The sequence below is a fragment of the Anolis sagrei genome, chromosome 3, assembly GCF_037176765.1.
Source record: "Anolis sagrei isolate rAnoSag1 chromosome 3, rAnoSag1.mat, whole genome shotgun sequence".
Taxonomy (NCBI): domain Eukaryota; kingdom Metazoa; phylum Chordata; class Lepidosauria; order Squamata; family Dactyloidae; genus Anolis; species Anolis sagrei.
The window spans coordinates 98,154,441-98,181,440 of NC_090023.1; the positions used below are offsets into that span (position 1 = coordinate 98,154,441).

Genomic DNA, 27,000 nt, shown 5'->3' on the forward strand with positions numbered 1-27,000 from the left:
AAACTGGTAAAAATAGAGGGTACACAAGTGGCTAAATAATTTTAGACCAAAAACAGGCAACAGTGACCACATTCTCTGTAACTTTAAACAATTCTTCCTCTATGGATGAGACAGGGCATTGTGGACAAGCATACAGATGCTGAGTTTTTTGTTCTGCTCCATAGTTGCACAAGGTGGAGGATTCTTCTAGGTAATGCCATTTTGCCAAGTTGTCTTTTGATCTGCCCACTCCACTTTTGAGTCTCTTCAGGGACTTCCAAGTTGCCCATTCTTGGTTTGTCCCCGGAGGCAGACCCTCGGGGGGGGGGGGGGGGTCATCAGTTTGGGATTTCCTGGTTTAGCTGCCCAGGGGGATACTATTGCTGTTGCAGGGGGAACATTTAAGAGGAGTGGTGGTTCTCATGAAGCTTTTTCTTGATTTGAGTCTACTGGGATGATGGCTTTCACAATGTTCAACCTTATTTCTCTCACAGTTAGCAGCGACTTCCCATCAATACCAGCTAGTTTATAGAGCAGTGGTTCTTAACCTATGGGTCCCCAGATGTTTTGGTCTTCAACTCCCAGAAATCCTAACAACTGGTAAACTGGCTGGGATTTCTGAGAGTTGTAGGCCAAAACACCTTAGAACCCACAGGTTGAGAACCACTGTTATAGAGTTTATCAACAGGTGTAATTTTTAGACGTCCTGTGATTATTCTACAGGTTTCATTCAGTGCTATATTCATATACTTCATATGGACAGATTTGTGCCAAACAGGGCAGGCATACTCAGCAGTTAAGTAAGACAAGGCCAGGGCTGCTGTTCTTTTTAATTTTGAGTCTGCACCTCATGTGCTGCCAGGGGCTTGACAAATCCAAGGCTGGAGTTAAAATTGCTGGAAGAAACATTAAAAACCTTAGATATGCAGATAATACCACTTTGATGGCTGAAAGCAAGGAGGAGCTGAGGAGCCTTCTAACCAAGGTGAAAGAAGAAAGTGCAAAAGCTGGGTTGCAGTTAAACATAAAAAAACCAAGATAGTGGCAACCAGACTGATTGATAACTGGCAAATAGAGGGAGGAAATGTGAGGGCAGTGACAGGCTTTGAATTTCTAGGTGTGAAGATTACTGCAGACTCAGACTGCAGCCAGTAAACCAGAAGACATTTACTTCTTCGGAGGAGAGCAATGACCAATCTCAATAAAATAGTGAAGAGTAGCGACATCACACTGGCAACAAAGATCCACATAGTTAAAGCAATGGTATTCCCAGTAGTAACCTAGGAATGCGAGAACTGGTCCATAAGGAAGGCTGAGCGAAGGAAGATAGACGCTTTTGAACTGTGGTGTTTGAGGAAAATTCTGAGAGTGCCTTGGACCGCAAGAAGATCAAACAAGTCCATACTCCAAGAAATAATGGAGTGCTCACTGCTCACTGGTGGGAAGGATAATAGAGGCAAAGATGAAGTATTTTGGCTACATAATGAGATGACAGGAAAGCTTGGAGAAGGTAATGATCCTGGAGAAAATGGAAGGAAAAAAGAAGAGGGACTGTCTAAGGGCAAGATGGATAGATGTTATCCTTGAAGTGACTCGCTTGACCTTGAAGGAACTGGGGGTGATGATGGCCAACAGGAAGCACTGGCATGAGCTGGTTCGTGAGGTCACAAAGAGTCAAAAGCAACTGAACGAAAAAACAACAAACTTTGTGCTTGGTGTTCATGCAGTGTTTCCTAAATGTTAGTGTTCGATACAAGATGACACTGAGATATTTAGGATGGAAACAGTGTTTGAGCTCTTGGCCTTCCCGGGTAATTTTCAATTTCCCATTGGCTTCATCGTGAAGTAGGTGGAAAGCACACATATGTCTTGGCAGGGTTTGTATTCAGGTGGTTATCTTTGTACTAGCTAGAGAGATCCTTCAGGGCATTAGTAAATTACCTTTAAAGGTGCTGCTGATGGAATTGTACTAAGCAACTGATTGCCCAATGCAGTGAAGTTCTTGCAAAACATCTGTGATAAGAAACTTTATAAGTGGATACTGCTTTATGATATTGTTCTGCTATATGTGACATCTAGTAAATGTACTCACCAAATTTCTAACACAGATATACCATTTTGACTGATAAAAGCACATAACAACCTGCCATTTCTGATTTATTGCAGTCTGGTTTTTATTGGAGCTGGAGGTCACACAGTTCTTTTTCAAATATAATTGTATATGCATGCATGCACACACGCAATCTCTCTTTCCTACTGTCCTTGCAGGAAGATCATATCTAGATGAACAATAATGTTTCTTTAGTTAATTCATATGCAGTGAAAAGTTGGGAAATTGATTTCCCCCCTTTATCATTGTTTGATGTTTTAAGTCTAATGCAATAACTTAGGCATGATTATTTTAAATAAAGAGTGACCATAGAGCCATGCTTTGTGTTTTTAAGGAAGTACTTTAATTCCCATACTCCTTGTGTGCACCTTTTATAGGATTTGGTTTTTTAAAAATAGTGTTGTCTAGGCAGGAATCAATACATATAATTTCTAAGTTTTTGGAAGTTTAACAAAGGAATCGAGGTGAGACAAACTGATGGGCTTCTGAAGTAACAAGGATTGAGCAAAACAACAGGCTTTCATCCTCACTGCTACAAAAGTGAAATACCTAGAATTTGTGATAATAGCTATGTTTAAAATAAAGTGAAGAAATGGACAATGACCAAGAAAAGGGAAATTCAAAGAGCAATTGCAGGATGGTCGACAAAGTGCAAAATTTCACAAGCATTTCAAAAAAGCAAAATTGGATGGACTGCAAAATGAAATGCAGGTAGTTTGTGGAAACAAAAGGACATAAAGAGATATTTGATGTCCTTGTCTTGTTTGCTTGAACAGCCAAGCACCTTGAGGTTAGCTGCTTCTGTATCCACTTACATTATGACTGCATGCATCATTAGTTTCATGGATCATTTGTGCCTTTAATGGGAACAGATATTATAAATAGGCATAGATTGTGTTAGCACTTGGATCAAGTCTTTCTAAGTGCTTTCCAGTTAATATGCCATGCATGTATAACTTTGACTGGGATAACAATAAGAATAGTGGTTTTCAGACATTGCCATCTCATGTGTCCCAGGAGAAAAAGAAAAGTCTGGGTATAAGAATCTAGCAAGCCGCACCTGTAACTGAATTACTTTAACACAAAGGTTTGAGGATACAAATCCATGAAAGCTCTTGCTAAAATAAATTAGTTTGTCTTAAAGGAAAATTCCTCTTTTTTCCATCCCATTTTTTCTTTTTTTAAGACTGAGGACGCTGGTATTATGATGAGCAGTTGAGAAGTTGAAAGTGGTTCATTTTTCTTATGAAAATGTGACTCCTTGGAGAGTTGCTGATGAAAGTTAAATACAAAAGGGTTAAAAAGATAGCACATTTCTAAACAAAACTGTAGGTATGTAATCCTTTATGTTGGCCCTTAATCCTCTTTGCTGGCTAATGTGTATAGTATTAGATATGTAAAGTAGTTTTGACATTAGACCATAATTTATTTGAAGTATTTTTAAGAAAGAAAGAGTCAGAGTAAAACAGAAAGTGGTATACATACAATAGTTATACTGTTAGGCTTTAAATTCCCAGTCAGCCACAGAGTTTACTGGATGAATGTTGGCTAGCTATTGTCACTCACCCTAGCCCATGTCACAAAGATATTGTGAGGAAAAAGCAGAAGGAACAAATCTATAATTCAAGCAAAGTAATACTTCAGTATGCCTGGTAAAGATTTAGTGTACGGTTCGAGCTTTGAAATAACTGTGTTTCATGTTTGTTTTTTCAGAAGGGCAAAGGTGGAGGGTCATAGCTCTTTGAAAGGGAAAAGAAATTGCAGTGGTTTCCAAAATATGGAGAGAAAATACTTGTGATCACTTACCATCTTTTTCATAACTCACAGAACAACTTACAGGGTATGGCTGTCAGAAGGCTTGAAATCATTCTGGTTCATATCACTATGGAAAAGGTTGTTTTGAAATAGAAACAAAATTGTACTTCCCTTTAAAAGTGCCTTAAAATATATACACAGTGTTGCTATTTTGTGAAATACAGTGGTGTTCAAATGGGAGAAATTATAACTATCTTTCATCAAATTGCAGAAGCCTTTAAACATACCCTGTTAGACATTTAAGGTTTTCTTTAAAAAGAAAAAGAATAGTTCCAACCTTGCATCCTCCTCTGTGGACCATTCAAAGTTATCTGTGTAGAGTTCTCAAAAAACCCTGCCTGCATGGATCGGAATATTAAAGTGCTGGTGACCTATAGTGTGTAGGAAGTAAATTTGATGGGTGGTTTCTTTAATAGAGTTCAATTTGTGTGGGTTTAACTTTGATCTTTAATTCTTTCATTCCTGTGAATATTACCTTGAGTTAAAAAGGACAACCCAAGAGAACAGGCTGTACTGTTCACTATCATTCGTGATGTCTGGGTTCTTGAAATTTCTGCAATTAGTAGAGACAGTTAAAATATGAAAAGCTTTAATTGCTTTAAATGATTGCCCCAAGGGTGCTGTTGTCTCACGCACATTACATTTTTGGGCACATGTATCCCTGAGATCCTTTAGCTGTACTTTTTTTTAACATCATGGATAACTGACTATATATATAGTCGAAACATATGTCCCTTTCAGATAAGCTGAAGTTGCTGACCTGTCCTTCAGCTCCACATTGGATGAACCCAGATAGGGAATATGTACAACAACATACACTCTTTGCTAATTAGATTCACAAGGAGCATTCTTGTTCTGGAACAGCTGTTCCGGGAGCTCCAGATTTATTTGCTGTGTTTGCATGTTTGTGTGCAATCCCATGATTGGGATTTTGTAGCAGGGGGTTTCCTGTCATAATTTGCATTTATAGGGTAAGCCACCTGCCAGTTATAGTTAGGTTCCCTGATCCCGCCCTTTTTTGAGTTTTGGAGGGAAAAAAGCCATTTTGAGTTAGTTCTCACAGAGAAGCCTTTCACACAGGACATAGAACAAAGTGGCTCCTGTAGAAAAGCTTCGTCTTTTACAGCTTGGCCGGGGTTATACAGCCCTATGGCTTGGCCAGGAGACATACAGCCACAGCTTGGCTGAGGGACTCCAGCCGGCCATCACAGCAACCTGAACTCCTTCTTTTTCCCTGAAGGTCTACAAAGCTCTGTAGAGGCAAGGGTCACTCGCGGAAGCCAGACGCAGTTGGTACCGGGTGCAGGGGCTCCACGTCAACAGAGGCAAGTACAGACTGCCCAGATTAGAAGCTAGAATTTCCCCATCAGTTAGTTACAGTTAAGAAGACAGTGCCTGTTCCTAGTGGACAAGATTGGAAAGAGCCTATAGACTGTTAAGAAAACCGTTAAAGTACCTGTTTATTCCTGTTTGTTCCTTAATAAAAGAACTTTGTTGGACTTACTTTAAGCATTCTAAAGACTCTGTTTGGGGGAATCTAAGGGCCTTTATTCTGAGGCAGCCCCGGCGTCCCGTTGGGCACACAGAATTTATGTCCTGTGTACAGTCTAATGTACAGGCCCAGCGTGCGACAGCACAGTAAAAGACGGAGCTGGTGGCTTCTGCCACCCGGGAATAGAGAAAAAGACTTCACAGCTACAGAACAGTGTTTTAAGAAGCTTGTACAAGCCATTTCAAGTCTTCATTACCTGGATCCATCCATCTGTGTCTGTCTGAGGAGTTTCAGCCATCTTGAAGAGGAGCCCATCTGAACGTGTCTCCTCATTTTCGGCCATTTTGAAAGACCAGAAGGGAGGGGCTGGCAGCCTCCTTCTTTGCTTCAGCTCTTTTCCCACCCTTTTTGAAGATCTACTCAGCAGTTTGCAACTTGCTACATTCCTCCTCCAGTTATCCACAGCAGGTCTGCACGGAATTGCAACAGTTTCCCCGCCCTTTTTAAAGCTCAGCTCTGCAGAAGCCTTTGGTGCTTGGCTTCCAGATTCCTGCAAAAAGGGTTTTGCACCCTCCTTTTGGCTTTTTACAGCTTTTCAGCAAGAGTTTGATATTCATTTGAATTATTGTGTCTGCTATGTTTATTCTCTGCCTTAAAGTATTAGGTTTTGAGTGTTTGAAATTGCATTGTTATATTGCTTGCCCTATCTGTAATACCTGCATTATTACACTGACTAATTTATTACTGCATGCTCTATCGCCTGCTCTTTGTGCTTATGATTGCATTTTATATTGTGTGTTCTATTGACTGTTGGTTATTGATATATTGATTGCTCCACTTGTTATTTCACCTGTATTGCTATACTGTTTGGGCAATTTGCTATCATGGCTCATACCACAAGCTCACCAAAATCTGAGGGCAAGCCTTATGATCTAAGATCCCACAGTTTTCATGCAGCCTACTTTGATCCCTCCCCCAGAAGGGACAAAGATGGTCAAGCTTCGCCCGTTGGCAGCGTGATCCCAGAGCCACTTAAGCATTCCCCAAAGGCTTTAAGTGCGCAGAGCAGTCAGGGAGGTGCTTCTGGCCAAAGCAAGCACAGCCACACCAGCAGGAGATACAGCAGCAGACATGGCTCCGCGTCAGGATCGTCTGTCTCCAGAAGCAGCTCCTCATCTATGGTGGCCCTTTACAACAGGGAAACAAGGCGTCTCAAACTGCAAGAAAAAATTCTTGAGGCGGAAGCTGAGGCAGCAGCGGCAGATTTAGGCCTGAACTTCGAGCGGGCTCAACTAGAGTTAGAGGCAAAGCAAAAGCAGTCACAAGCCGAATTAGAGGCGAAGCAAAAGAAGTCACAAGCCGAGTTAGAGGTGAAATTAAAGTTGTCGCGCATCCAGCAGGAGGCAGCGCAGAAAAGGGTCCGTGCCAACATCTTGGCAAAGGCGCTGCAAGGAGAACTGTCTCAAGAAAATGTCAACCGTTTGCCAACACCTCCAACCACGCCTCTTCTGCCAGCCCACGTTGGTTTCCAAGACGGCAAACTGGTGCATGCGGACAGCGACATGGCGCCACACAGGCTGGTCGAGCAATTCAGGGCCAAGAGCCCACAGCCACCAACTCAGGTACCAAAGCCTAGCCCAGAAACCAGGGTTTCACCTATTCCTGAGGCCGCAGGTGTCCCCTGGAATGGACCTTCTAGATTTCAGAAGAACTTCACCTTCACCCCTGACAAAACACCCCTTCCGTTCCTTCAGACTCCTCAGTTGCAGCTTGAGTCTTTGTTCAGGAACCCGAAGAAAGATTTGAGGGACAAAGGTGTGGAGAAATTCTCTGACCAGCCAGAAGATTTCCTACTTTGGAAAAAGACTTTTCAGCGAGCCATTCAGAGTTTAAGACTCACCTCTGAGGAACAATTGACTCTTTTGATCGCCTGGCTTGGTCCAGTATCGGCTCAGCAGGTGAGACGGATTTTTTCAGCTCTCATCGACCAACCGGACAGAGCATTGGGCACTGCATGGACGAGGCTTGATCAGCGCTATGGGACCAGCACCCAAATTGAAGCCTCGCTGATGGACAGACTTCATAAGTTCCCGGTGCTCAAACCTAAGGACTTTGAACAGCTTTGGGACTTGTCAGCCTTATTGATTGAGCTTCAGGCCGCCAAGGGAAATCCGCAGCTTCCAGGGTTTGCCTGCTTGGACCAACACCTGTCCCAAACTGTCATCATCCAGAAGCTGCCATTCTCCTTACAAGAAGAGTGGGGCAAAGAAGTCTTCAGATTCAAGCAGGCCAACCATCAGGTCTACCCACCATTCGCACATCTTGTAGATTTCGTCACAAATGCTGCCATGCAGTTCAACGACCCACAGACGGGATTTCCAACTCTTTATGGGACTCAAAGGCCGGACAGACCCATCAAAGACCCTAAGAAACCTGCAGATAGTGGCACCAAAAGAAACATCGCCGTCAAGTCTACGGAGACCAACTCATCTCCAGCTGACCCCCGAGGATGTTTTGTGCCCACTGCATGCAAAGCCCCACAGTTTGGCCGACTGCAGGGAGTTTGCCAAGAAGCCTCACGCAGACAAGGTTGAGATCCGCAAGAAGTCCAGGATCTGCTTCAGGTGCTGCGGTGCAACTCCCCACCAGTCAAAGTCATGCAAAGAAAAGGTGAAGTGCGAGGTGTGCCAATCCGAAAAGCATTGCTCAGCCATGCATGACAAGGATTTTGTGCCCTCCAAGGTCAAGAGCGGGGCCACCAGTCAACGCTCCCCAGAAGATTCAGCTGGACCTTCATCGGGCACTGAGGCACCATCTGTGGCCTGCACACAGCTGTGCGGCAGCCCAAAGAAAACTAGGATTTGCCACCCCATTTGTTTGGCAGAGGTTTTTCCTGCCAGCAAGCCTTGGATGAAGAAGAAAATGTACGTGGCCCTTGACAACCAAAGCGACGGTTCCCTGGCCACCCCTTACTTCTTTGAAATCTTTAAGGGGCAGGCAAAGACTATTGACTATTGTATTTCTACTTGTACAGGCAAGCAACGAAGACAGGGCCGTGTTGCATCTGGATTTATCATTTCGCCATGTGGCAAGGACATTCGTTTTGAGTTGCCTGACCTTATTGAGTGTGCGTTCATCCCACGCAATAAGGACCAGATTGCTACCAGAGAGAAGATGCAAGCGCATCCTCACCTGAAAGGACTACAGGACCTCATTCCACCCTTTGAGCCGGACATTGACATAGTCCTACTCATTGGATCCAACTGCCCTAGCTTGATGAGCATCCGAGCTGAGAAGAGAGGTCCTCCTGGTGCACCTTTGGCACAGAAGACTCCATTAGAATGGACCATACAGGGACCTGTATGTGTCGACAGAATGCATCCTCCGTCTTCTCTGTGTCCACATCAGCCAAACACCCTCAGCTGTGGCAGAGTCACCCTCATGCAGAGTTGCCTCAGCCACATTTCTGTTTGCTGCCAAGGAGTTTCATCTGAGTTTTCATCCATCTGCGATGTATCCCAGGACGACGAGAACACAGCGCTCTCCCGAGATGAACAAGAGTTCCTGAACATCATGAACTCCGAGGTCACTCTCAGCAAAGAAGGGAATTGGATCGCCCCTTTGCCCTTCAAAGCAGACCGGCCCACCCTGCCTCCCAACAGACAAGTAGCAGATAAAAGACTGCAGTCTTTGAGACGCAAGATGCAGTGTGATCCCAAGACCAAACAGCAAATCGTTCAGGCTCAAGATTTACACCAGCTGAGCATCCCACGTCAATTCACGGCCAGGAGCCCTTTGCAAGGCTCACACACTGAACTCCATGTCTTTTGCGACGCGTCGGAGAAAGCTATCGCAGCTGTGGCTTATGCCAGACAAAAGGGCTCTAGTTCTTGCACTTTAGGTTTTGTTATGGCCAGGGCCGAGATTGCTCCATCTGATGCCACCATCCCTAAGTTAAAAGTGCCCCCAGATAGGACCCCAGTGTCAATAGGTATTTGAGTACAGAAAAGGTTTCATGGTTGTTTAATGTACTGCGTGCATCTCACATGGGGAGTGTGTGGGAACGTATGATTGGTTTGTATAGAAAGACTTTAAATGCTATGTTTCTAAAGCATAAGAATTTGACTCCCGATGTTTTGGTTCGTTTATTATAGTGTAGATTTCTCATCATTGAGAAATCTAGGCCAGGAGTGTTCTGGAACAGCTGTTCCAGGAGCTCCAGATTTATTTGCTGTGTTTGCATGTTTGTGTGCAATCCCATGATTGGGATTTTGTAGCAGGGGGTTTCCTGTCATAATTTGCATTTATAGGGTAAGCCACCTGCCAGTTATAGTTAGGTTCCCTGATCCCGCCCTTTTTTGAGTTTTGGAGGGAAAAAAGCCATTTTGAGTTAGTTCTCACAGAGAAGCCTTTCACACAGGACATAGAACGAAGTGGCTCCTGTAGAAAAGCTTCGTCTTTTACAGCTTGGCCGGGGTTATACAGCCCTACGGCTTGGCCAGGAGACATACAGCCACAGCTTGGCTGAGGGACTCCAGCCGGCCATCACAGCAACCTGAACTCCTTCTTTTTCCCTGAAGGTCTACAAAGCTCTGTAGAGGCAAGGGTCACTCGCGGAAGCCAGACGCAGTTGGTACCGGGTGCAGGGGCTCCACGTCAACAGAGGCAAGTACAGACTGCCCAGATTAGAAGCTAGAATTTCCCCATCAGTTAATTACAGTTAAGAAGACAGTGCCTGTTCCTAGTGGACAAGATTTGAAAGAGCCTATAGACTGTTAAGAAAACCGTTAAAGTACCTGTTTGTTCCTGTTTGTTCCTTAATAAAAAAACTTTGTTGGACTTACTTTAAGCATTCTAAAGACTCTGTTTGGGAGAATCTAAGGGCCTTTATTCTGAGGCAGCCCCGGCGTCCCGTTGGGCACACAGAATTTATGTCCTGTGTACAGTCTAATGTACAGGCCCAGCGTGTGACAGCACAATTCTGCATATGTGCAGTGTCAGTGAAACTGTATCATCTTTCACTTGGCAATGTCTCTTCCAGTTACCTGAATTACTTGGGTATCCCTGGAGGTATTTGACCAGAAACCCTCATGATTATAACAGCTGGGATGGAGCCCCCGTGACGCAATGGGTTAAACCCTTGTGCTGACACTGAAGACCAATATGTTGCAGGTTCGAATCCAGGGAGAGCAAAGATAAGCTCCCTCTGACAGCTCCAGCTCCTACAAGGATGGTAAAAACATCAAAACATCTGGGTGTCTCCTGGGCAACGTCCTTGCAGATGACCAATTCCCTCACACCAGAAGCGACTTGCAGCTTCTTAAGTTGCTCCTGACATGAGAAAAAAAAAGCAGCTGGGACTAAAAAGTGATAATTAACACTACACAGTGTTTCTGAGAGGTAAACAGAATGGATTTCAGTAGGGCTTACTTTTAAGTGTAGGAGTGCATCACACATATCTGTAACTTGTTTTAAGCAAAGAACAGGATGTGTTGATTGACAAATAGGTATTTGTAATGAACCCTGAAAAACATGTAGTATATAGGCAATGAAGAAATATTATCTTCCCCAACCTCCTAGTGAGTGTTCAATTATTGAATTTGGAAGCCCGCTGGCACTGGTGTTTTGTTCCATCCATTATTTCCCCTAGCAGTACTCGATACATGTCAGCCACAGCTTTATGCAATGGAAGCCAAAAGTCATAAAGCTGAGATTTTGAATGCTGCTCTCCGATGCATCTAGTTATTATCACTCATTCTTTCTGGTTTTGTTTCTGTCTCGAAGCAGATGGATTTTGAGCACCGTGGTGCAATTTCTGTTTTCAGGATTATGAATGTCATTTAAGGTGAACTTAGGCTGCTAAACAGCTTTAATTAATTGATTGATTGATTGATTGATTGATTTGCCCTCTTCCTTGGAATAGTGTATATGCTGAAGGAACTGAAAAGGTCAAAAAGTAGGTAGCAGCCTTTGAACTGGATCTAAGAAAAGCAATATGGAAAAGAGCAGTTATTCTTCCTTTAGCATGAGTTTTCACTTAAAAAAATATTTTATCCCCTACCCCCTTCACCTTCTTTTTGATGATAATGTATCTATGAAGAGTAAAAAAAAAAGATACTGCAAGTAGAAAAATCTGCCTGAAAGAAGAAGAAAAAACACAAGGCAACAGCTGCTAGTCATAATGTTTGTATATTACTGTAATGCCTTTGAATACCAGCTGCAGGGCACATCAACAGGAACATGTTGTTATCCTCATATCCTGTTTATGGGTTTTCCATGAGAGTTACAGATACACAATTATGGGAGCAGAATGATGGGCTAGGTAGGTCTGATCCAGCACAACTCTTCACAATTAAGAATAATACCCCATATTGAAAACTGTATTCTTCTCTTCTTTAACAGTTTTATATTTATTCACAATTTTTCTTTTCTTTTATCTTTGTCGGATGACTATCAGTTTGGTAATCGTAGTACTAGAGTGAATAAAGCATGGAAGTCACGTTGGATTATGTTTCATTTTAACAAGTTCTACTGATTTTTTTTCTTTTTTGTAACATGCAGAATCTTGCAGTAACCTATTAGAAAGAAAGCAAAGTGAGTACACAACAGCCATTCTGCATAACACAGTACAAATTAGATTAGTCATCGTACAAGAACTGTTGGAATGTCTGTGGAGTGCACTTATCAAAACCCTTTAGCATCCAGCTGCATGTTTAACAGCCAGTGTTTGTTGATCACTGTGGAAATGTTTAAATGTATGGGCAATGAGAATGAGGAGTGAACATCTTTCTCACCTAATAATACACACTATGTGGGTATGTCTTTAACATAAATTGGGCACTGATCCCCAAGGGATATATGCATAAAAATGGGAAAATAAACATTTTCAAAGTCTTTCTCCTAATGAATTGGGTAAACTCAATTTCCTTGTTAAAATCACAGTGTCTACCTTTTGACATCATGGTTGTATTCATTTTAAACAATTTATACAAATAAAATGAAAATATGTGTCAAAGACTCCTACATGGCTTGATGGATCCAGACCAAATATTGGTGGTGTTTAAACTAAATAAATAAAAAAACAACAGCTGAAGGTGTATTCTAGCTTAGAGGAATTTCTGGATCCATTACCTGTGCATACTAGTTTTTTTTTTTTTTTGTAGGGGATTCAAGTGTAGGGGTTTCATGCATGTGTTTTTAAGAGAATGCACAACAATACATTGTTGCCGGGAAAATCTACCCTTTCTCCCATCCTGTAAAGATTGCGACTAAATCAGAGTATGTGGGCAGAAGGCCCTTTGTGTGTCGTATATGATGTCATGAAAAAGTTAAACTAATCATCATAAAGCTTTTTGATCAAAACGTCCTGACACTTTGACTCTGCCAATCTTGGCTCCAGACACTACAGTTAGAATATAAATGGAACCATATCAAAATTCCTTCTAATCCATGGTTGTTCTTCTTAGTTTTTTGTTGTTGTTGTTTTTTTTTACAATAGAAGGGGGAAAGCTTTATAACTATTATTCTTGGGACAACACCTCAAAACCTTACTTGAACTTCTTTACATCCCTTCTGAAAATGTTTATGTATGTGTGTGTGTGTAGGTTGCCTTCAACAAGCCATATAACTTGGAAATGTTTGTGTTAGTATCTCTCTCTCTACACACACACACACACACACACATATATATAAATAATTTGCTGGCACTCAACATCTGACAAAATACAATTGCATTGCATTTTGTAGAGAATGTTAACTAGATAATATGTCAAAAATATATGAGTACTAAAGGAAAATATACAGGTGCCTTTGTTGCTGCATACATTCAAGTCAGTAGAAGAATGAGGCTGAATGGAATTTAATTTAGAAAGAATGGGGGATAATTTGCTAGCTTGTATTGCTGAAGGTTCCAGTTTTAGATTCAAAGACTTTTTGATCTTGGACAAATTTAGAACCACATAGCTGATCAAACCTTGATCTAAAAAGCAGTTCTGCTGGACCATGAACTAAATTGCTGTTTTTTTCTATGATCAAAACTAATAGGTACTTAATTTTTAAGTATACAGTGGAGTAGGTACTTGTATTGCAATTAGATCTAATTGGAATAGGTCCTGAAATTGTTTGTATTCTGTGATTTCTCTGGCTTGCTAGCTTTGTCGTATAGCTTAAGCATTGTTGCTTTGAAGTGAGTTTCACCATGTTCACTGGGAATGACCTAATAGTTAACCATTTCGAAGGTTTTGGAGGAAATCGGGGTGAAATCAAATGATCTTCCAGATATTATTGGATTCCAACTTCCAGCACTCAAGCATACATAGCCATTGGTTAAATATTCTGGGAGTTGCCATATGATTCCTACCCCAATCTAGATTGTATTGCTAGTTCCAATTAAAGTAGATCAGTTGAATCAATGCAGTTTGCATAAGCATTGACTTAATATTCAACAATTGATTCAGTTGTTTCTTCTTCTTCTTGGGAATAACAGTTGAATCAGGATCCTACTAATTTACATAGGACATAATTAAATCTCTTTCAGGGATTATTGGTACATAAAAGTATAACTGGACAATTCTTTAAGACATACACATACTAACCAATAAATGTGATTAAGGTAATAATCTAAGCTAGTGAATACTAACACAACTTACTGTCCATTTTCCTCTTAGCAGAAACCTTGTTGCCAAGCCTTCCTGCTGAATTAGCCTTAGGAACATAAAACTAAACTTTGTTGGTCACTACTAAAGATGTCTACAGAAAATAATTCTGGTCACATTTAATTTTAACTTAACGTTTATTGTCTCTGTTCTATAATTGTTTAGTTTTGACCATCTCCTATCATTCTCCTGGAATAACAAATGTAATGTAAATATTTCCCCCCAATATACATTGCACTTTTCCCCATTGACATCTTTGTTATATCATTAAGTTTCCCCTTGTGAAAAGAGAAAAGTGCAGGATGGATATAGAATTATATGGAGATTCTAGCAAATTCAAGTGGCTAGAAAAAGTTTCTGCTAAAGTAAGCTAAAAAGAAGCCAAGTATAGTGGTATAGATTGGCAAATATTCTTCTATTAAAGATATCCATGCAGAGGGACCATGCAAACAGATGGGTGACTGTGGCCTTTCAGATACTGTTGGACAGCAACTCCTAGCTTTCACCAGGAGCTGTAGTGGCTGTGGTTAATGAGACCTGAAGGACAATATGGTGAAGTTCTTTGGTCCTTGGTTCCATGCCCATAAAACAGGGAATAGAAAAAAATATTAAGAGGTTGACAAATACAATGTGAACTTGGGAGGAATGTTGGAGATGCAAAATGCAGAAAGGCACCTTCTTTGGTGGACCTGTATGGTGGTAAAAAAGTTTTGGAAAAAGGTGACTAAAGAAACCAATAAAATGATTACAAAAAATATTAAGAAAAACCCAGAAAGGGGAAAAAATAACTACTTAAGGATTGGAGAAGAAAAATAGTAGAGAATATCTAAGTGGCTAAGATCTCCAATGGTATAAGAGGAGAAAACAAAGATGAATTTGCTAGAAAATAGGGATTATTGTTTTATTTTAAAAAAGAAGACAAAAATAGATTTTGAAATAGCTGAACAGGGGATTAATTTGTGCAATGATAAGGACTGATTTTTGTTAGTACTAGTTCCATTGGTGTGGTGTCGGAAATCATGGATGGGTGGTTCATGGGTGGGAATGGAGAGGTGGCAAGGCAGGGGAAATAATACTTGCATTTTGGATGTTGAATTTTGAAGATTGTATTTTTTTTTAAATCATATACTACAATAAAAAAGTATTGATACCCAAACAAAAAAGTACAATGTGAACTAGATTAAGTTCTTGTGGAATATTTTTTTATAGATTTTGCAAAAATGCAGCTCGAAGATAACCAATAGGTAATAATTATTTTTCATTTCAATACTTTGATTCTATTTTTTTTACTTCTTTCAGTGGAGTTTTTATACTGTGATTTGGCTTCCATGAAGTCCATACATAAGTTTGTTCAAGCATTTAAAGCAAAGAATTGCCCACTTCATGTCCTGATCAATAATGGTGAGTTCTAATTCTCTTCATATGAATTTTTACCTATAGCAATCCTGTCATTCTGTCATACTGTATATTTCATGAAAAATGTATCTGTCAATGGGATTTAGCTGTGATGGATTGTTGAAATCTCCATATTCAAAACACAGCTTGAAAAGAAATTCCCTGGCTGGGAAATTCTGGGAGTTGTAGTCCCCAAAAAATAGCTTTCCCAATCTCTGGCTCAAACGTAGCAGGGACATCACAGATAAAATCAAAATCACCCATAATAGGAGTCATATGAACAAAACCTAGAGGGAAGCTTCTGTTCTGTCAGTGGAAAGCTTTCAATTGCTTAAAAAGCTTAATTAGATGCTGCTGTGTAAAATTCATTTTACTTTTTAAGACCTTTCAGTTTATAGTATCCTATCAAGCACTTTTATGTGTGATCGCCATCCCATGCTGTATAATTGCCCAATTAATGTAAGATTATATACTGTGCTGGCGTAGTTATATATAATGCTGGCATGTTTCCAGTTGATTATTTCATTTTTGAACCTGAACTTGCAGCTGTAATCATGGCAGTCCGCAGACAAGTGGGCCGTGATTCATGGACTTGGCTTTAGTGGGGAAAATTTGCTCATATGAATAAGCTCCGAGGGCACTGGATGTAGTCACATTGCACCAAGTTTCTTGTAAATGTCACACAAAAGGAGATGAACATGACAGGGTGACTTAAGGGCAAGGGATGGTACATGAATCTCTCTCCTTTTTGTTTATTCTCTTTAAATAAAGACCTGTGGATTCGTTGAATACAGTTAAAGAGAATGTTTTCACAATGCAATGTGGCAAAGTATGCATTATCATATCTTGCATTTTCAGGTTTTTATTGTGCGCCAGGGTCTGACTTACTGCAGTATGCAGTGCTTCTGCATATTGTACTGTGACACCAAACTGTTCTTTTACTTTACTGTGGATGTCAGAAGCAAATGTATTTTCGTTCTCTCTGCTCTAAGAAGCAAATTGATGCACACGTATTACTTCCCACATAACCTACTCTGGCTACTCAACAGCCATCATCACTGTTGCTGACACTATAAGAGGAAATGTAATAGTTTCCTAATTTGATGTTGTAACACCCCATACGCAGCAAGAAAAGTCAGATTACAATTATTATTATTTGAAACGCAACAAGATGAGTCCACAGTAGACACTCTGCTGGCTGTTGAATTGGATCACATGTTGGACACTTCCCAAGTGTCTAGGACTGTGTGATGTATCGGCGAATAGTGCGTGCAGATCCCAGTAAGGTGGCCTTCTGCAGCTGGCAGATGGTAATTTTGTCAGCGCTGATTGTGTTTAAGTGCAAGCCAATGTCTTTAGGCACTGAACCCAGTGTGCCGATCACCACTAGGACCACCTTTACTGGTTTGTGCCACAGTCTTTGCAGTTTGATTTTTAAATCCTCATATCGTGTCACCTTTTCCAGTTGTTTCTCTGCAATCCTGCTGTCACCTGAGATTTCGACATCGACTATCCATACTTTGTTTTTTAACACGATTGTGAGGCCAGGAGTATTACGCTCCAAAACTCTGTCTGTCTGAATCCGGAAGTCCCAGAGGAGTTTGGCGTGTTCATTCTTTGTAACTTTTTTCCGGCTTGTTGTTGTTGTTGTTGTTGTTGTTGTTATTATTATTGAAATGATGTGAGAAAAATGTGAGATTTTTCAAGGAACCTCTCTATATTATAATTTAGTATTGTCTTATAATTTTGCTCAGTCTGCAACATTAGATAGGACACATTAGGTTACCATTTTAAAATTCTTAGCTTCAAGAACCAAACTAGATGTGAGAGTAACCATTTTTTTTATAAAAAAAAACTAACATCAGCACCAATTTCCGAGCCCCCGGTGATGCAGTGAGTTAAACCCCTGTTCCAGCAGGACTGAAGACCCACAGGTCGCAGGTTTGAATCCAGGGATGAGCTCTCTCTATCAGTTCCAGCTCCTCATGCAGGGACATGAGAGAAGCCTCCCACAAGGATGATAAAACATCCGGGCGTCCCCTGGGCAATGTCCTTGCAGACAGCCAATTCTCTCACACCAGAAGCGACTTGAAGTTTCTCAAGTCACTCCTGATACAACAAACAAACAAACAAACAAACAAACAAAAAGGCACCAATTTCTGTGCTAAGTAGGTTATAGTTATTTAGATCAAGGATGTAGGGTGAATTTAGTCCTCTTCTCCTCTATTGTATTTATCAGAAAATTTTTTCCCGTGAACATGTGGTTTGTGTTGGGATAAAATCCTCAATTGAGGATACATTCACAGATACATTCAATATTTTGTCTTATATGGTTATGGACAAGACTGGACTTAATGTCAGGGGAAAACCTTAAGCTTTACCTATGGTTACAAATCTGAGGAATGTGTCTGTGAACTGGAGTCAATTTTGTTATATGAGAGAGTTGCCCCATTTTATTTGAAATTTAAGGTCTGGGATAAACCATGTTTCCTTTAGGAATTTTATTTTGTTAGAAACATATTTCTATCACTTTTAAAGCACTTTTGCATAACTTTCAGAAGAGAAGCCAAGATAGTACAAAAAATGTAAAAATGCTTGTTGCTATATGTCAAAAAGCATCTCATGCACATGCACACATAGCACTTTTTTTTTAAAAAAAAGCAGCATAAAATATTACAAGAATAAGGATCACAGTATAAAAGATGGGCCTACATTCATTTTCAGAAGCAGCATGAAACAAACAGGTCTTTCATAACAACATAAAGACAGGCTGGGAGAGAGTCATGCACACACCCAAGGGCAGAGCCTTCTACAGGGATGGAACCACCATAGTTATGTGCACATGAACTTGGCCTGTGTGGTTAATCTGTGGGCTTGGGCAAGTTTTCATTGGTGTACGTAGTCTTTCATATACTGTGATTCCTAGCTAATGATAATAGCAAACAATAATTGCCACTTTAAATTGTGCTAGAAACATACTGGCAATCAAGAAAAAAATATGTTCCATCACCCATGAGCCCCTGGTTGTATCATTCTGTACTAATTGAAATCTTTGGGTCATCTATGAAGGCAGACACATCCATAGTAGGCCAGTTTCAGATATGACCAGGTCATGAATGTTTGTAGTAAGGGCCACTTTCTCTAGAAATCAGAATAATAGAATAATCAAGTTGGAAGAGACCACATGGGCCATCTAGTCCAATACTCTGCCATTCAGGAAAAGTACAATCAGTGCACCCCCAACGGCTGGCTACCCAGCATCTTTTTAAAAGCCTTCAATTGAAGGAGCTTCCACCACACTCCAATGCAGAGAATTCCACAGCTGAATAGCTCTTATGGTCACAAAGTTCTTCCTAATGTTCAGGTGAAATCTCCTTTTCTGTAATTTGAACTCATTGCTCTGAATCCTAGTCCAGGGTAGCAGAAAACAAGCCTTCTCCCTCTTCCTTATGACAGCTTTTCAAATATTTAAACATGGCTATCATGTCTCCTATTATGTCTCCTATCATGTCTCCTCTCAACTTTCTCTTCTGCAGGCTAAACATACCCAGCTCTTTAAGCCACTCCACATAGGGCATGGTCCCCAGACCTTTGGTCATTTTAGTTGCCCTCCTCTGGAATGTTTCAGCTTGTCAATTTCTCTCTTGAATTATGGTGTCTAGAACTGAACACAGTATTCCAGATGACTAACACAGAATAGAGGGACAACAAGACTTCCCTTGATCTAGACACTATACTACTCTTGATGCAGCCCCAAATCCCTGCTGCATCACACTGTTGGCTTATATTCAACTTGTTGCCCTAAGACTCCAAGATCTTTTTCACATGTCCTAATCCATACTTCCTGGTGCACATCCATAGATAGTTGGATTTCCACAGCCTCCTTGTAACTAGATGGTGTGAAAAAAAGAGGTAGAACTATTTGCCACTTTTCAGATGGAATCTAGTGAGTGTTCAAAGGAATGGAAGGCAAGATAGAAGGTACCTTTAAAGGTCACAGGGTACACTAGGAGTCCTTCAGCTTTCACTTCTAGGTATAGTGAGCCTACCCACAGCAGTTCATTTCTGCAACCCATTGCAGATACCGATAAAAGTAGATGACCAGGGTATCCATGTTCATATTGCTGCCATTCACCAATAGTGGGTGCTGGAAATAGCACATCTGGATCCCAAGGAAAGGAAGGGCTCACTGTGTTTGTGTGTATCTGAAAGGACCAAAGCCACTTTGAATTATTTACTTTATGATGAACCAAACTGCTCCCTGGTTTTCAGTGAGATCTTAATGTGAGAGCGCTTGTCCCAGTTTATTGAAATCAAAATCTACAACGATCAGCATGGCTTTGCTTCTCCTGCCTGTTCAACCTGAATAAAAACATACAGTATTTAATTCTGAACTAATTCAAGTACATAATTCAGGCTTGATAATCTTGCAGAGTGGCAGATTTAATGTTTAATTATATGGATTGCCACAGATTCTTAATATCAAGCAGATCTGCTTGCCTGTACACTAATAGCAGATCAAGAATTGCTAAACAAAATATGCATTGACACATGCTATACAAATTATTCATAACTGCTCTTGCTTCTGCTTTATTCTCTCTATTGATGTCTGTTTAATCAAAGGCTTTTGAAACCAAGCTTGCTAAGCTAAATTAGTAAATTGCATATAAATGACAGTCTTATCAAAACATAGAAGTTTTTTTAATGACACTAGTTTTATGTATGCTGCCAATCCATGCTCTGAACTCACTTTGATGAGCCTTCAGATATTAAGAAACATTAGGAATCCCAGGGCAACAGACAGCGACATCTATTGCAGAAACTGTTTGCAGAAAAGATTGCAAAACTGATTTTCAGAGTGCCCCTTGGCAACAATAGTTTCACATTTATTATTAGTATAAAAGTAGAACAGCTTTAGTTGTTCAAGTTCACCTCTTTCGGACTCTTGAGTAAAGCTGTTGACATACCTGGACTGTAGAAAATCAATACCGTACAACTTTTAGTGCCTAGTGAATGTTGCGTAGTGAATAATTTAAAAAGGAGAACTTGTTCTTCTTTCAAGTCTTTTCCTTTTATCTGAAAATGGGTTGGGTATTCACTTTATTTCCTTCCAATGCATAGGAAGATTAAAATAGCACTGTAAATAAAGTAATGCATTGGAATAATTTTAAAGCATAGCTATATCTTCAGAGACAAAGCCTGTTGGAATTGGCAAATGTGCACATATCAATGTAGTAATTTTAAGTGCGGAAAAACCCCAATATTATTTCACCAATACATTCACAATTGATAGAAGGAAAAATGTAGAAAAATTATTATGCAGAATGGGACAAAGTAAAAGAAGCAAATAGAATTTCAAGGCTGTAGATAATGTGGGTTTTCTCCTTTTGATATACCATCATGTGTTTAAATCCATATTACATTTCAGCACAATAAATATTTTCTGCACAGTGTACTGTATAAAAACAAAACAAAACACCCACGTGTGAATTTTGTGTATGTCAAGTCCCAAAGATATTTGTAATTCAGGATTCTACTTGTCATGGTTTCCTAATGCTCAAGAAACATGTTTCTAACTTTTACTTGAATATTTTCAAACATTCTTTCCATTCCCATGACAGAGTTATCAAAGAACCACATTGCCATTCACTAAGCGTTAATATGCATGTGTGTGCCCGGAGGTTTTCATTTTGAACATATGAATTGTAATGGGGGAGAGGTGGGGAAAGTAATGAGCATATCGCTCTTCCAAATGAAAATTTCAACTAATGAATTTTTCATTCTGTGCCTAGATTTCTAGTATTACAGAGAATGAGACATTGAAAATAATCCATACCTAGAACACTTCCACTATGTTGCCTCTTCCTTTTCTTTGAATACCTAAACTATAATTCTAAATGGACTATTCAAGTTCTGAATTGCTGCAATGCTTGACATTTGGGGAATAAAGGAAAATTGTTTTGGAGAAGCAGGAATCTCATTCCCTTTCCCTCTAGGTATCCACTCTGCTGGTGAAAGGGAAATCTGAAAGCCTGACCATTTTTTTTTCCAGTGCTGAAGGAAAACCGAACAGCACTTCTCCTTTTCATCTTATTCTGGCTGCATTTCTTTTATTCTGTCCAAAGGAGCTTATATGTAAATGGCTGATTCCTTGGAAGATGGAAGATACTCTGATAAAATTGTTAGACGTGCTGTGACTGTATCTGACTAGCTGGCTTATTACGCACATGGAATAACACCATCTCCTCCTTCTTCCCCTTGACAACATAAAACCTCTTAGCTGGAGTTGGACAGCTGGAAACAATTCAACTATGAAGGGCCAAAGTGTTCCTGCCATAAGTAAAATAATGCTTGGTGTGATGCATTGTCAGAGAACGCAGCCAACCAAGACTCTAAAATGTAATAACCCCCACCCCCTGTATCCACAGAGGATATGCATTGTAATTTACTGTGGATACAGGAAACTGTGGATAATAGTGAACCCCACTGAATGAATGAACACCTTCTGACAGACGTTAGCACAGAGATGGGCTGGGGAAAATGAAAATTCAGAGAGAGACATTCTCTCTAAGCATTTCCTAAGTTCTCCGTGTTGATGCAATGCTCCATTTTGGAAGAAGCATACTATAGAATCACTGGAGGATCTAGAAACCTCCTGATTCACCCCTTGAAGACTTCTCTATAACATACAGTTAGACATTCAAATTAAATAATTACCACATCTTGGAAGAAATATGTTACATATAAATGACATTACCTGTAGCGTGTTAATTTGGGGGAGAGAAATAATGAGGAAGAAAGATAAGTAGCAACTAGTAACATTGCTATTTTTCCACATAACATTTACACATGACATGTAAATATTGCAAAGGAGAGGAGGAATGAAATGCTTCCTTAGAGCATTTTGTAGGAATTCTCCTCCAAAAATTTTAATATCATTTTCTTATTTTTGTAGTTGATTCTCCCTCCTCTCCCAGGAAGAAACCAAAAATTAACAGGAAAAAGTAACATAATGTAACACTAAAAATATTTTGATGGTAGTGGTAATGAATCACTCTCTCTTACTCCCAGTAATGAGATAGTTTAACAAGCTCCTTCTAGACAGTAGATTTCCAGGATTTGGTATATAAGAGAGAAATATGAAAGGTATCAGTTATGATTTTCTTCTAGAAATAGCCTGGCCTTATGAACACTCTTTTGTATATTGCGGTTGTTTTGTTTAAACAGACCAATTTGGAAATGTGCTGAAAGTGTCACTTTGAGTGATGCAGTGATATGCCATCATCCTTTCTGGATCTGCGAAATGAACTGCTAAAAGGCTTTTTAACAGTATTGTGAGCCAGAACAGTTCAGAAGAGATGGAGGGAGCTGTATTTTACATGATGAATCAGAAAGTAACTTCACATGAAAATTTATTTTTGTTTCAGCAAATGAAGGCAAGATTTGAGAGGTAGCACACTTCAGACTATGATATACAGCAATTCAATAGCAATTAATTTGACTTGGAAATAAGATAATGTCATAGTTTTGTTGTTAAAATTGTTCATTAGAACAAATCTATATTAAAAATTAAAAATCTAAACAGAATAAAAAGTTGTCTGGGATCAAAATAGCTACAATAGTTACATATTGTCTAAAGGTTGTTTTATATAAAATATAAAATCAGAGTTTGAAAAGGGTATCTATTTTTTAAAAAAATGTAAATCTAAAACATTTATTTATGTGTCTTAATGAACTTCAAGAAATTTTCTCCAACCTTTTTTAGCCAATTGTATAAAGTTACTATCATACAGGTGCTAATAATCTAGCATTTGACAAGTACAGCACATCTATCCACTTTTTTCTTCACTTATGTCAGAAAAAGTAGAAAAGTAACTAAACAAAAAAAAAAATACAGAGCTGCAGCGTTACAAGCCAGATTCTGGACTGCTCCACTGCCTATTCAGATCCTGCATAACTCCACCAACCCCCAAGTAGTCTGTATTTTGAAAATCAGAATTTGAAATTTGAAAATAATAAAATTGTATATTTTTCAGCATCTGCCCAGAACTGGAAAGAGCAACTGCAGGAACCTGTCTGGAAAAGTAGTAAATGCAGTTGGTTCTCAACTTCTGATTCTCTATCTATTTGGTGCCACAGTTCCTAGACACTTTATAGTTTAGGGATACTACAAATAAACCAGAGAGTTGTAGCACTCACCAAACAACAAACCCCACAGTTGCATAGGATCCAGCCATGTGAAAGGGTTAGTTTGTTTTCAAAGGCCTTCACAGTTCTAATCCTAGATATAAACTTAGTGGGGGGAAATCAGATTTCTCCTACTTTATTTATTTTACTTATGTTCACATTTACACTATTATGGATAGAATTTAAGAGTGCCATCATATGCAAGTTCCTACAATGGCCATACATTTGAATAGGGCTATGCTATAGATTCAGTCATCTTTACTTGAGGGACATTTTTTTAAGTAATAAAGGTCTGTGACCACCTTCTGTTTTAAGACTAGGACCATAGCTAATGGTCTATTTATTGCCAACCACTGATAAATCTATATTGAGATGAGAAAATAATTTCCAACCCTTCTCATGGATGAAGGTGGACATGGCCCATTTATAACAAACAAGAATCTGTATGCCACCAGTTTCGCTTGTATTCAATGCTGCTTTCTTTTCTCTGCTCTTCAGCTGCTGTAATGTTGGTGCCTGAAAGGAAAACAGAGGATGGGTTTGAAGAGCACTTGGCTGTTAATTACATTGGACACTTCTTGTTGACTAACCTTCTCTTGGAGACACTGAAGCAATCAGGAACCCACAGCCACAATGCTCGAATTATCACCCTCTCATCAGCCACACACTATGTAGGCGAGTTACATCTCAACGATCTGCAAAGCAGGTACCAAAAACATTTCTTTCCTACTTGATGTCAACCCTCTGTATGATAGAAACCAGGTACATGAAAGTAGATGTTGCTGCCCTTGCTTGAGAGGATAATGCCCCCTGTTTGCAGTCCCCCAAGTGATACCTCAAAATCTGATGTGGAAATTCAGGGTAGACTGTGGGGTGATAATGTGTGTGTGTGGGGGGGGGGGGGGAGGCCAATTGTGTGAACAAATGCACACCTGTACCACTCTGGAGTTCACCATCCCTTTGGTTTATTACTCAGTTATTATATGTTTCTGTTTTGCTTTAACCCCAAGTTAAAGGTTAGGAATTGGTAGACGCTGAAAAGATTGACATCCTCATAGTGTTTAACCCCCTCTAGATATGTGAATTTGAGCCTCAGACCAAATAGACCTCACTCCTGCTCAATCCCCATCTTTTCAGAAATGATGAGGTTTGGAATTTTTTTCCTTTATACTTCCATTTTAGTGGTAATCATTCCAACTCAATCAACAAACCATGCCAATAGTAAAAGTTATAATAGTACTTATTCTTGAACACACCAGCATTCCACTTCCGTAGTGATTAAACCTCTCTGGGTTTTTTAAACAGAGGCTGGATGGCCATCCACGGGTGCTTTGATTATGTGCTTCTGCCTGGCTGAAAGGGGTTGGAATAGATGCCTTTTGGGGGGTCTCTTCCAACCGTATTGAAGTATAGATTGCCTCAGAGTTCGGTTTAGTATCTCTCTCGGTAGGTTTTTAAACTGTGATTGGATGGATGTCTGTTGTGAAGAGTTTGACTGTGTCTTCCTGCCTGACTGAAAGGGATTGGACTGGATCTCTGGAGGGTTTTTTTTTTCAACTGTGTACCCCCCTCCTCTCAAAGCCAGTGGAGGAAGGGCTTAACCTCCAGTTGGGCAGAGAACCTAACTCTCCCTTTGGCCGGCAAAGGACTAGGTTCTCACTTCGCCTTGCTCTCCTCCTCCTCTGCCCCCCCCCCCCCCAGTCTCAGGGGCCACTACCATTGAGGTGGAGAGCTGAGGACAATGAGGAGGAAGTGGAGCAGTGCGGGACCTCAGGCAACACACTTTTAGTCTACAGGCGACACACTAGTGTGTCACTACACGCAGTTTGGAAAGTTCTGCTCTAAAACATCACATACTGCCTCTTCTTATTTTTACCTCAAGCCTTTGTTTGTTTCTTTGAATATGTTAACAGTCCATATTTATTTCAAAATAATAAAGAATACACATTTACTTCTAAAAAATGAAGACAGAAGTTAATATTAATATGTTTGGGTTGAAATTAAATTAATAGAATACTAGGGCTTGCAGTGTCCAGGAAACAAGTGAAAATATCTTTATGAACTAATTCATAGGGTGTTTCAAATGATAAACCCCATTTCAAAGTAGTGCATTTCACAATGGCAACGTGTCAACATGACCCAAAAACAATTTAATGAATTATAGAATCATAGGATCATAGAGTTGGAAGAGACCTCGTGGGTTATCCAGTCCAACCCCTTGCCAAGAAGCAGGAAAATTGCATTCAAAGCACCCCTGACAGATGGCCATCCAGCCTCTGTTTAAAAGCCTCCAAAGAAGAAGCCTCCACCACACTCTGGGGCAGAGAGTTCCACTGCTGAACAGCTCTCACAGTCAGGAAGTTCTTCCTAATGTTCAGATGGAATCGCCTTTCCTGTAGTTTGAAGCCATTGTTCTTTGTCCTAGTCTCCTAGTCTCCAAGCTTGCTCCGTCCTCCCTATGACTTCCTCTCACATACTTATATGTGGCTATCATGTCTCCACTTAGCCTTCTCTTCTTCAGGCTAAACATGCCCAGCTCTTTAAGCCATTCCTCATAGGGCTTGTTCTCCAGACGCTTTATCATTTTAGTTGCCCTCCTCTGGACACATTCCTGCTTATCAACATCTCCTTTCAATTGTAGTGCCCAGAATTGGACACAGTATTCCAGGTGTGGTCTAACCAAGGCAGAATAAAGAGGTAGCATTACTTCCCTGGATCTAGACACTATGCTCCTATTGATGCAGGCCAAAATTCCATTAGCTTTTTTTTTTTTTTTCTGCCGCATCACATTGTTAGCTCATGTTTAACTTGTTGTCCATTAGGACTCCAAGATCTTTTTCACATGTACTGTGCCGTCACACCCAGACACTATAAACTTTAGATGTGTTTCTCTCTTTATCCGGGTGAACTGCAAATGCCTTACTTAGAACCTTAGGATTCCCAGCAACTGAGGCCACTCCAGATTTGAACATCAAACAGAATATTTATTTCTCAAAGTTCTTGGCAGACTTGGCACAGCTTGTTGAAGTTACAAACACAAACAGTCAACTTGTAAAATCATGTAGATGTTCTTTCCTTCCTTTTTCCTTCAGCTGCTGAGTTAACTTCCCACAATAGTAGAAAAATCCTGGGATTCTTTACCCTAGCCCTGAGCTGCTATTATTAGAAAGAGCAGGTCTTTCCCTATCTAAGCTCAAAGCTCACTTGGGGATGAAGTAATAGAGCCTCTCCCAATGGCAGAGAAATCCTGGGATATTCTCTCCCCAAGTGCTGAGCTGCTATTTTTAGAAAGAACAGATCTTCCCCTATCTAAGCTCAGCACCAGTTTCAAAGGCAAGAGGGTAAGTACTCACGATGGCCTGTCCGAG

General features: G+C 40.2%; 1 protein-coding gene across 1 annotated transcript in view; it reads left to right on the top strand.

Annotated features, from left to right (window-relative positions):
• ZBED1 (zinc finger BED-type containing 1) overlaps positions 1-27,000 on the top strand; it is a 177,633-nt gene that overhangs the window by 108,334 nt on the left and 42,299 nt on the right. Inside the window, exons 5-6 of the mRNA XM_067466817.1 lie at positions 15,350-15,451; positions 24,131-24,338. Of these exons, the coding sequence (XP_067322918.1) occupies positions 15,350-15,451; positions 24,131-24,338 (310 nt within the window). The remainder of the gene's footprint in view (positions 1-15,349; positions 15,452-24,130; positions 24,339-27,000) is intronic.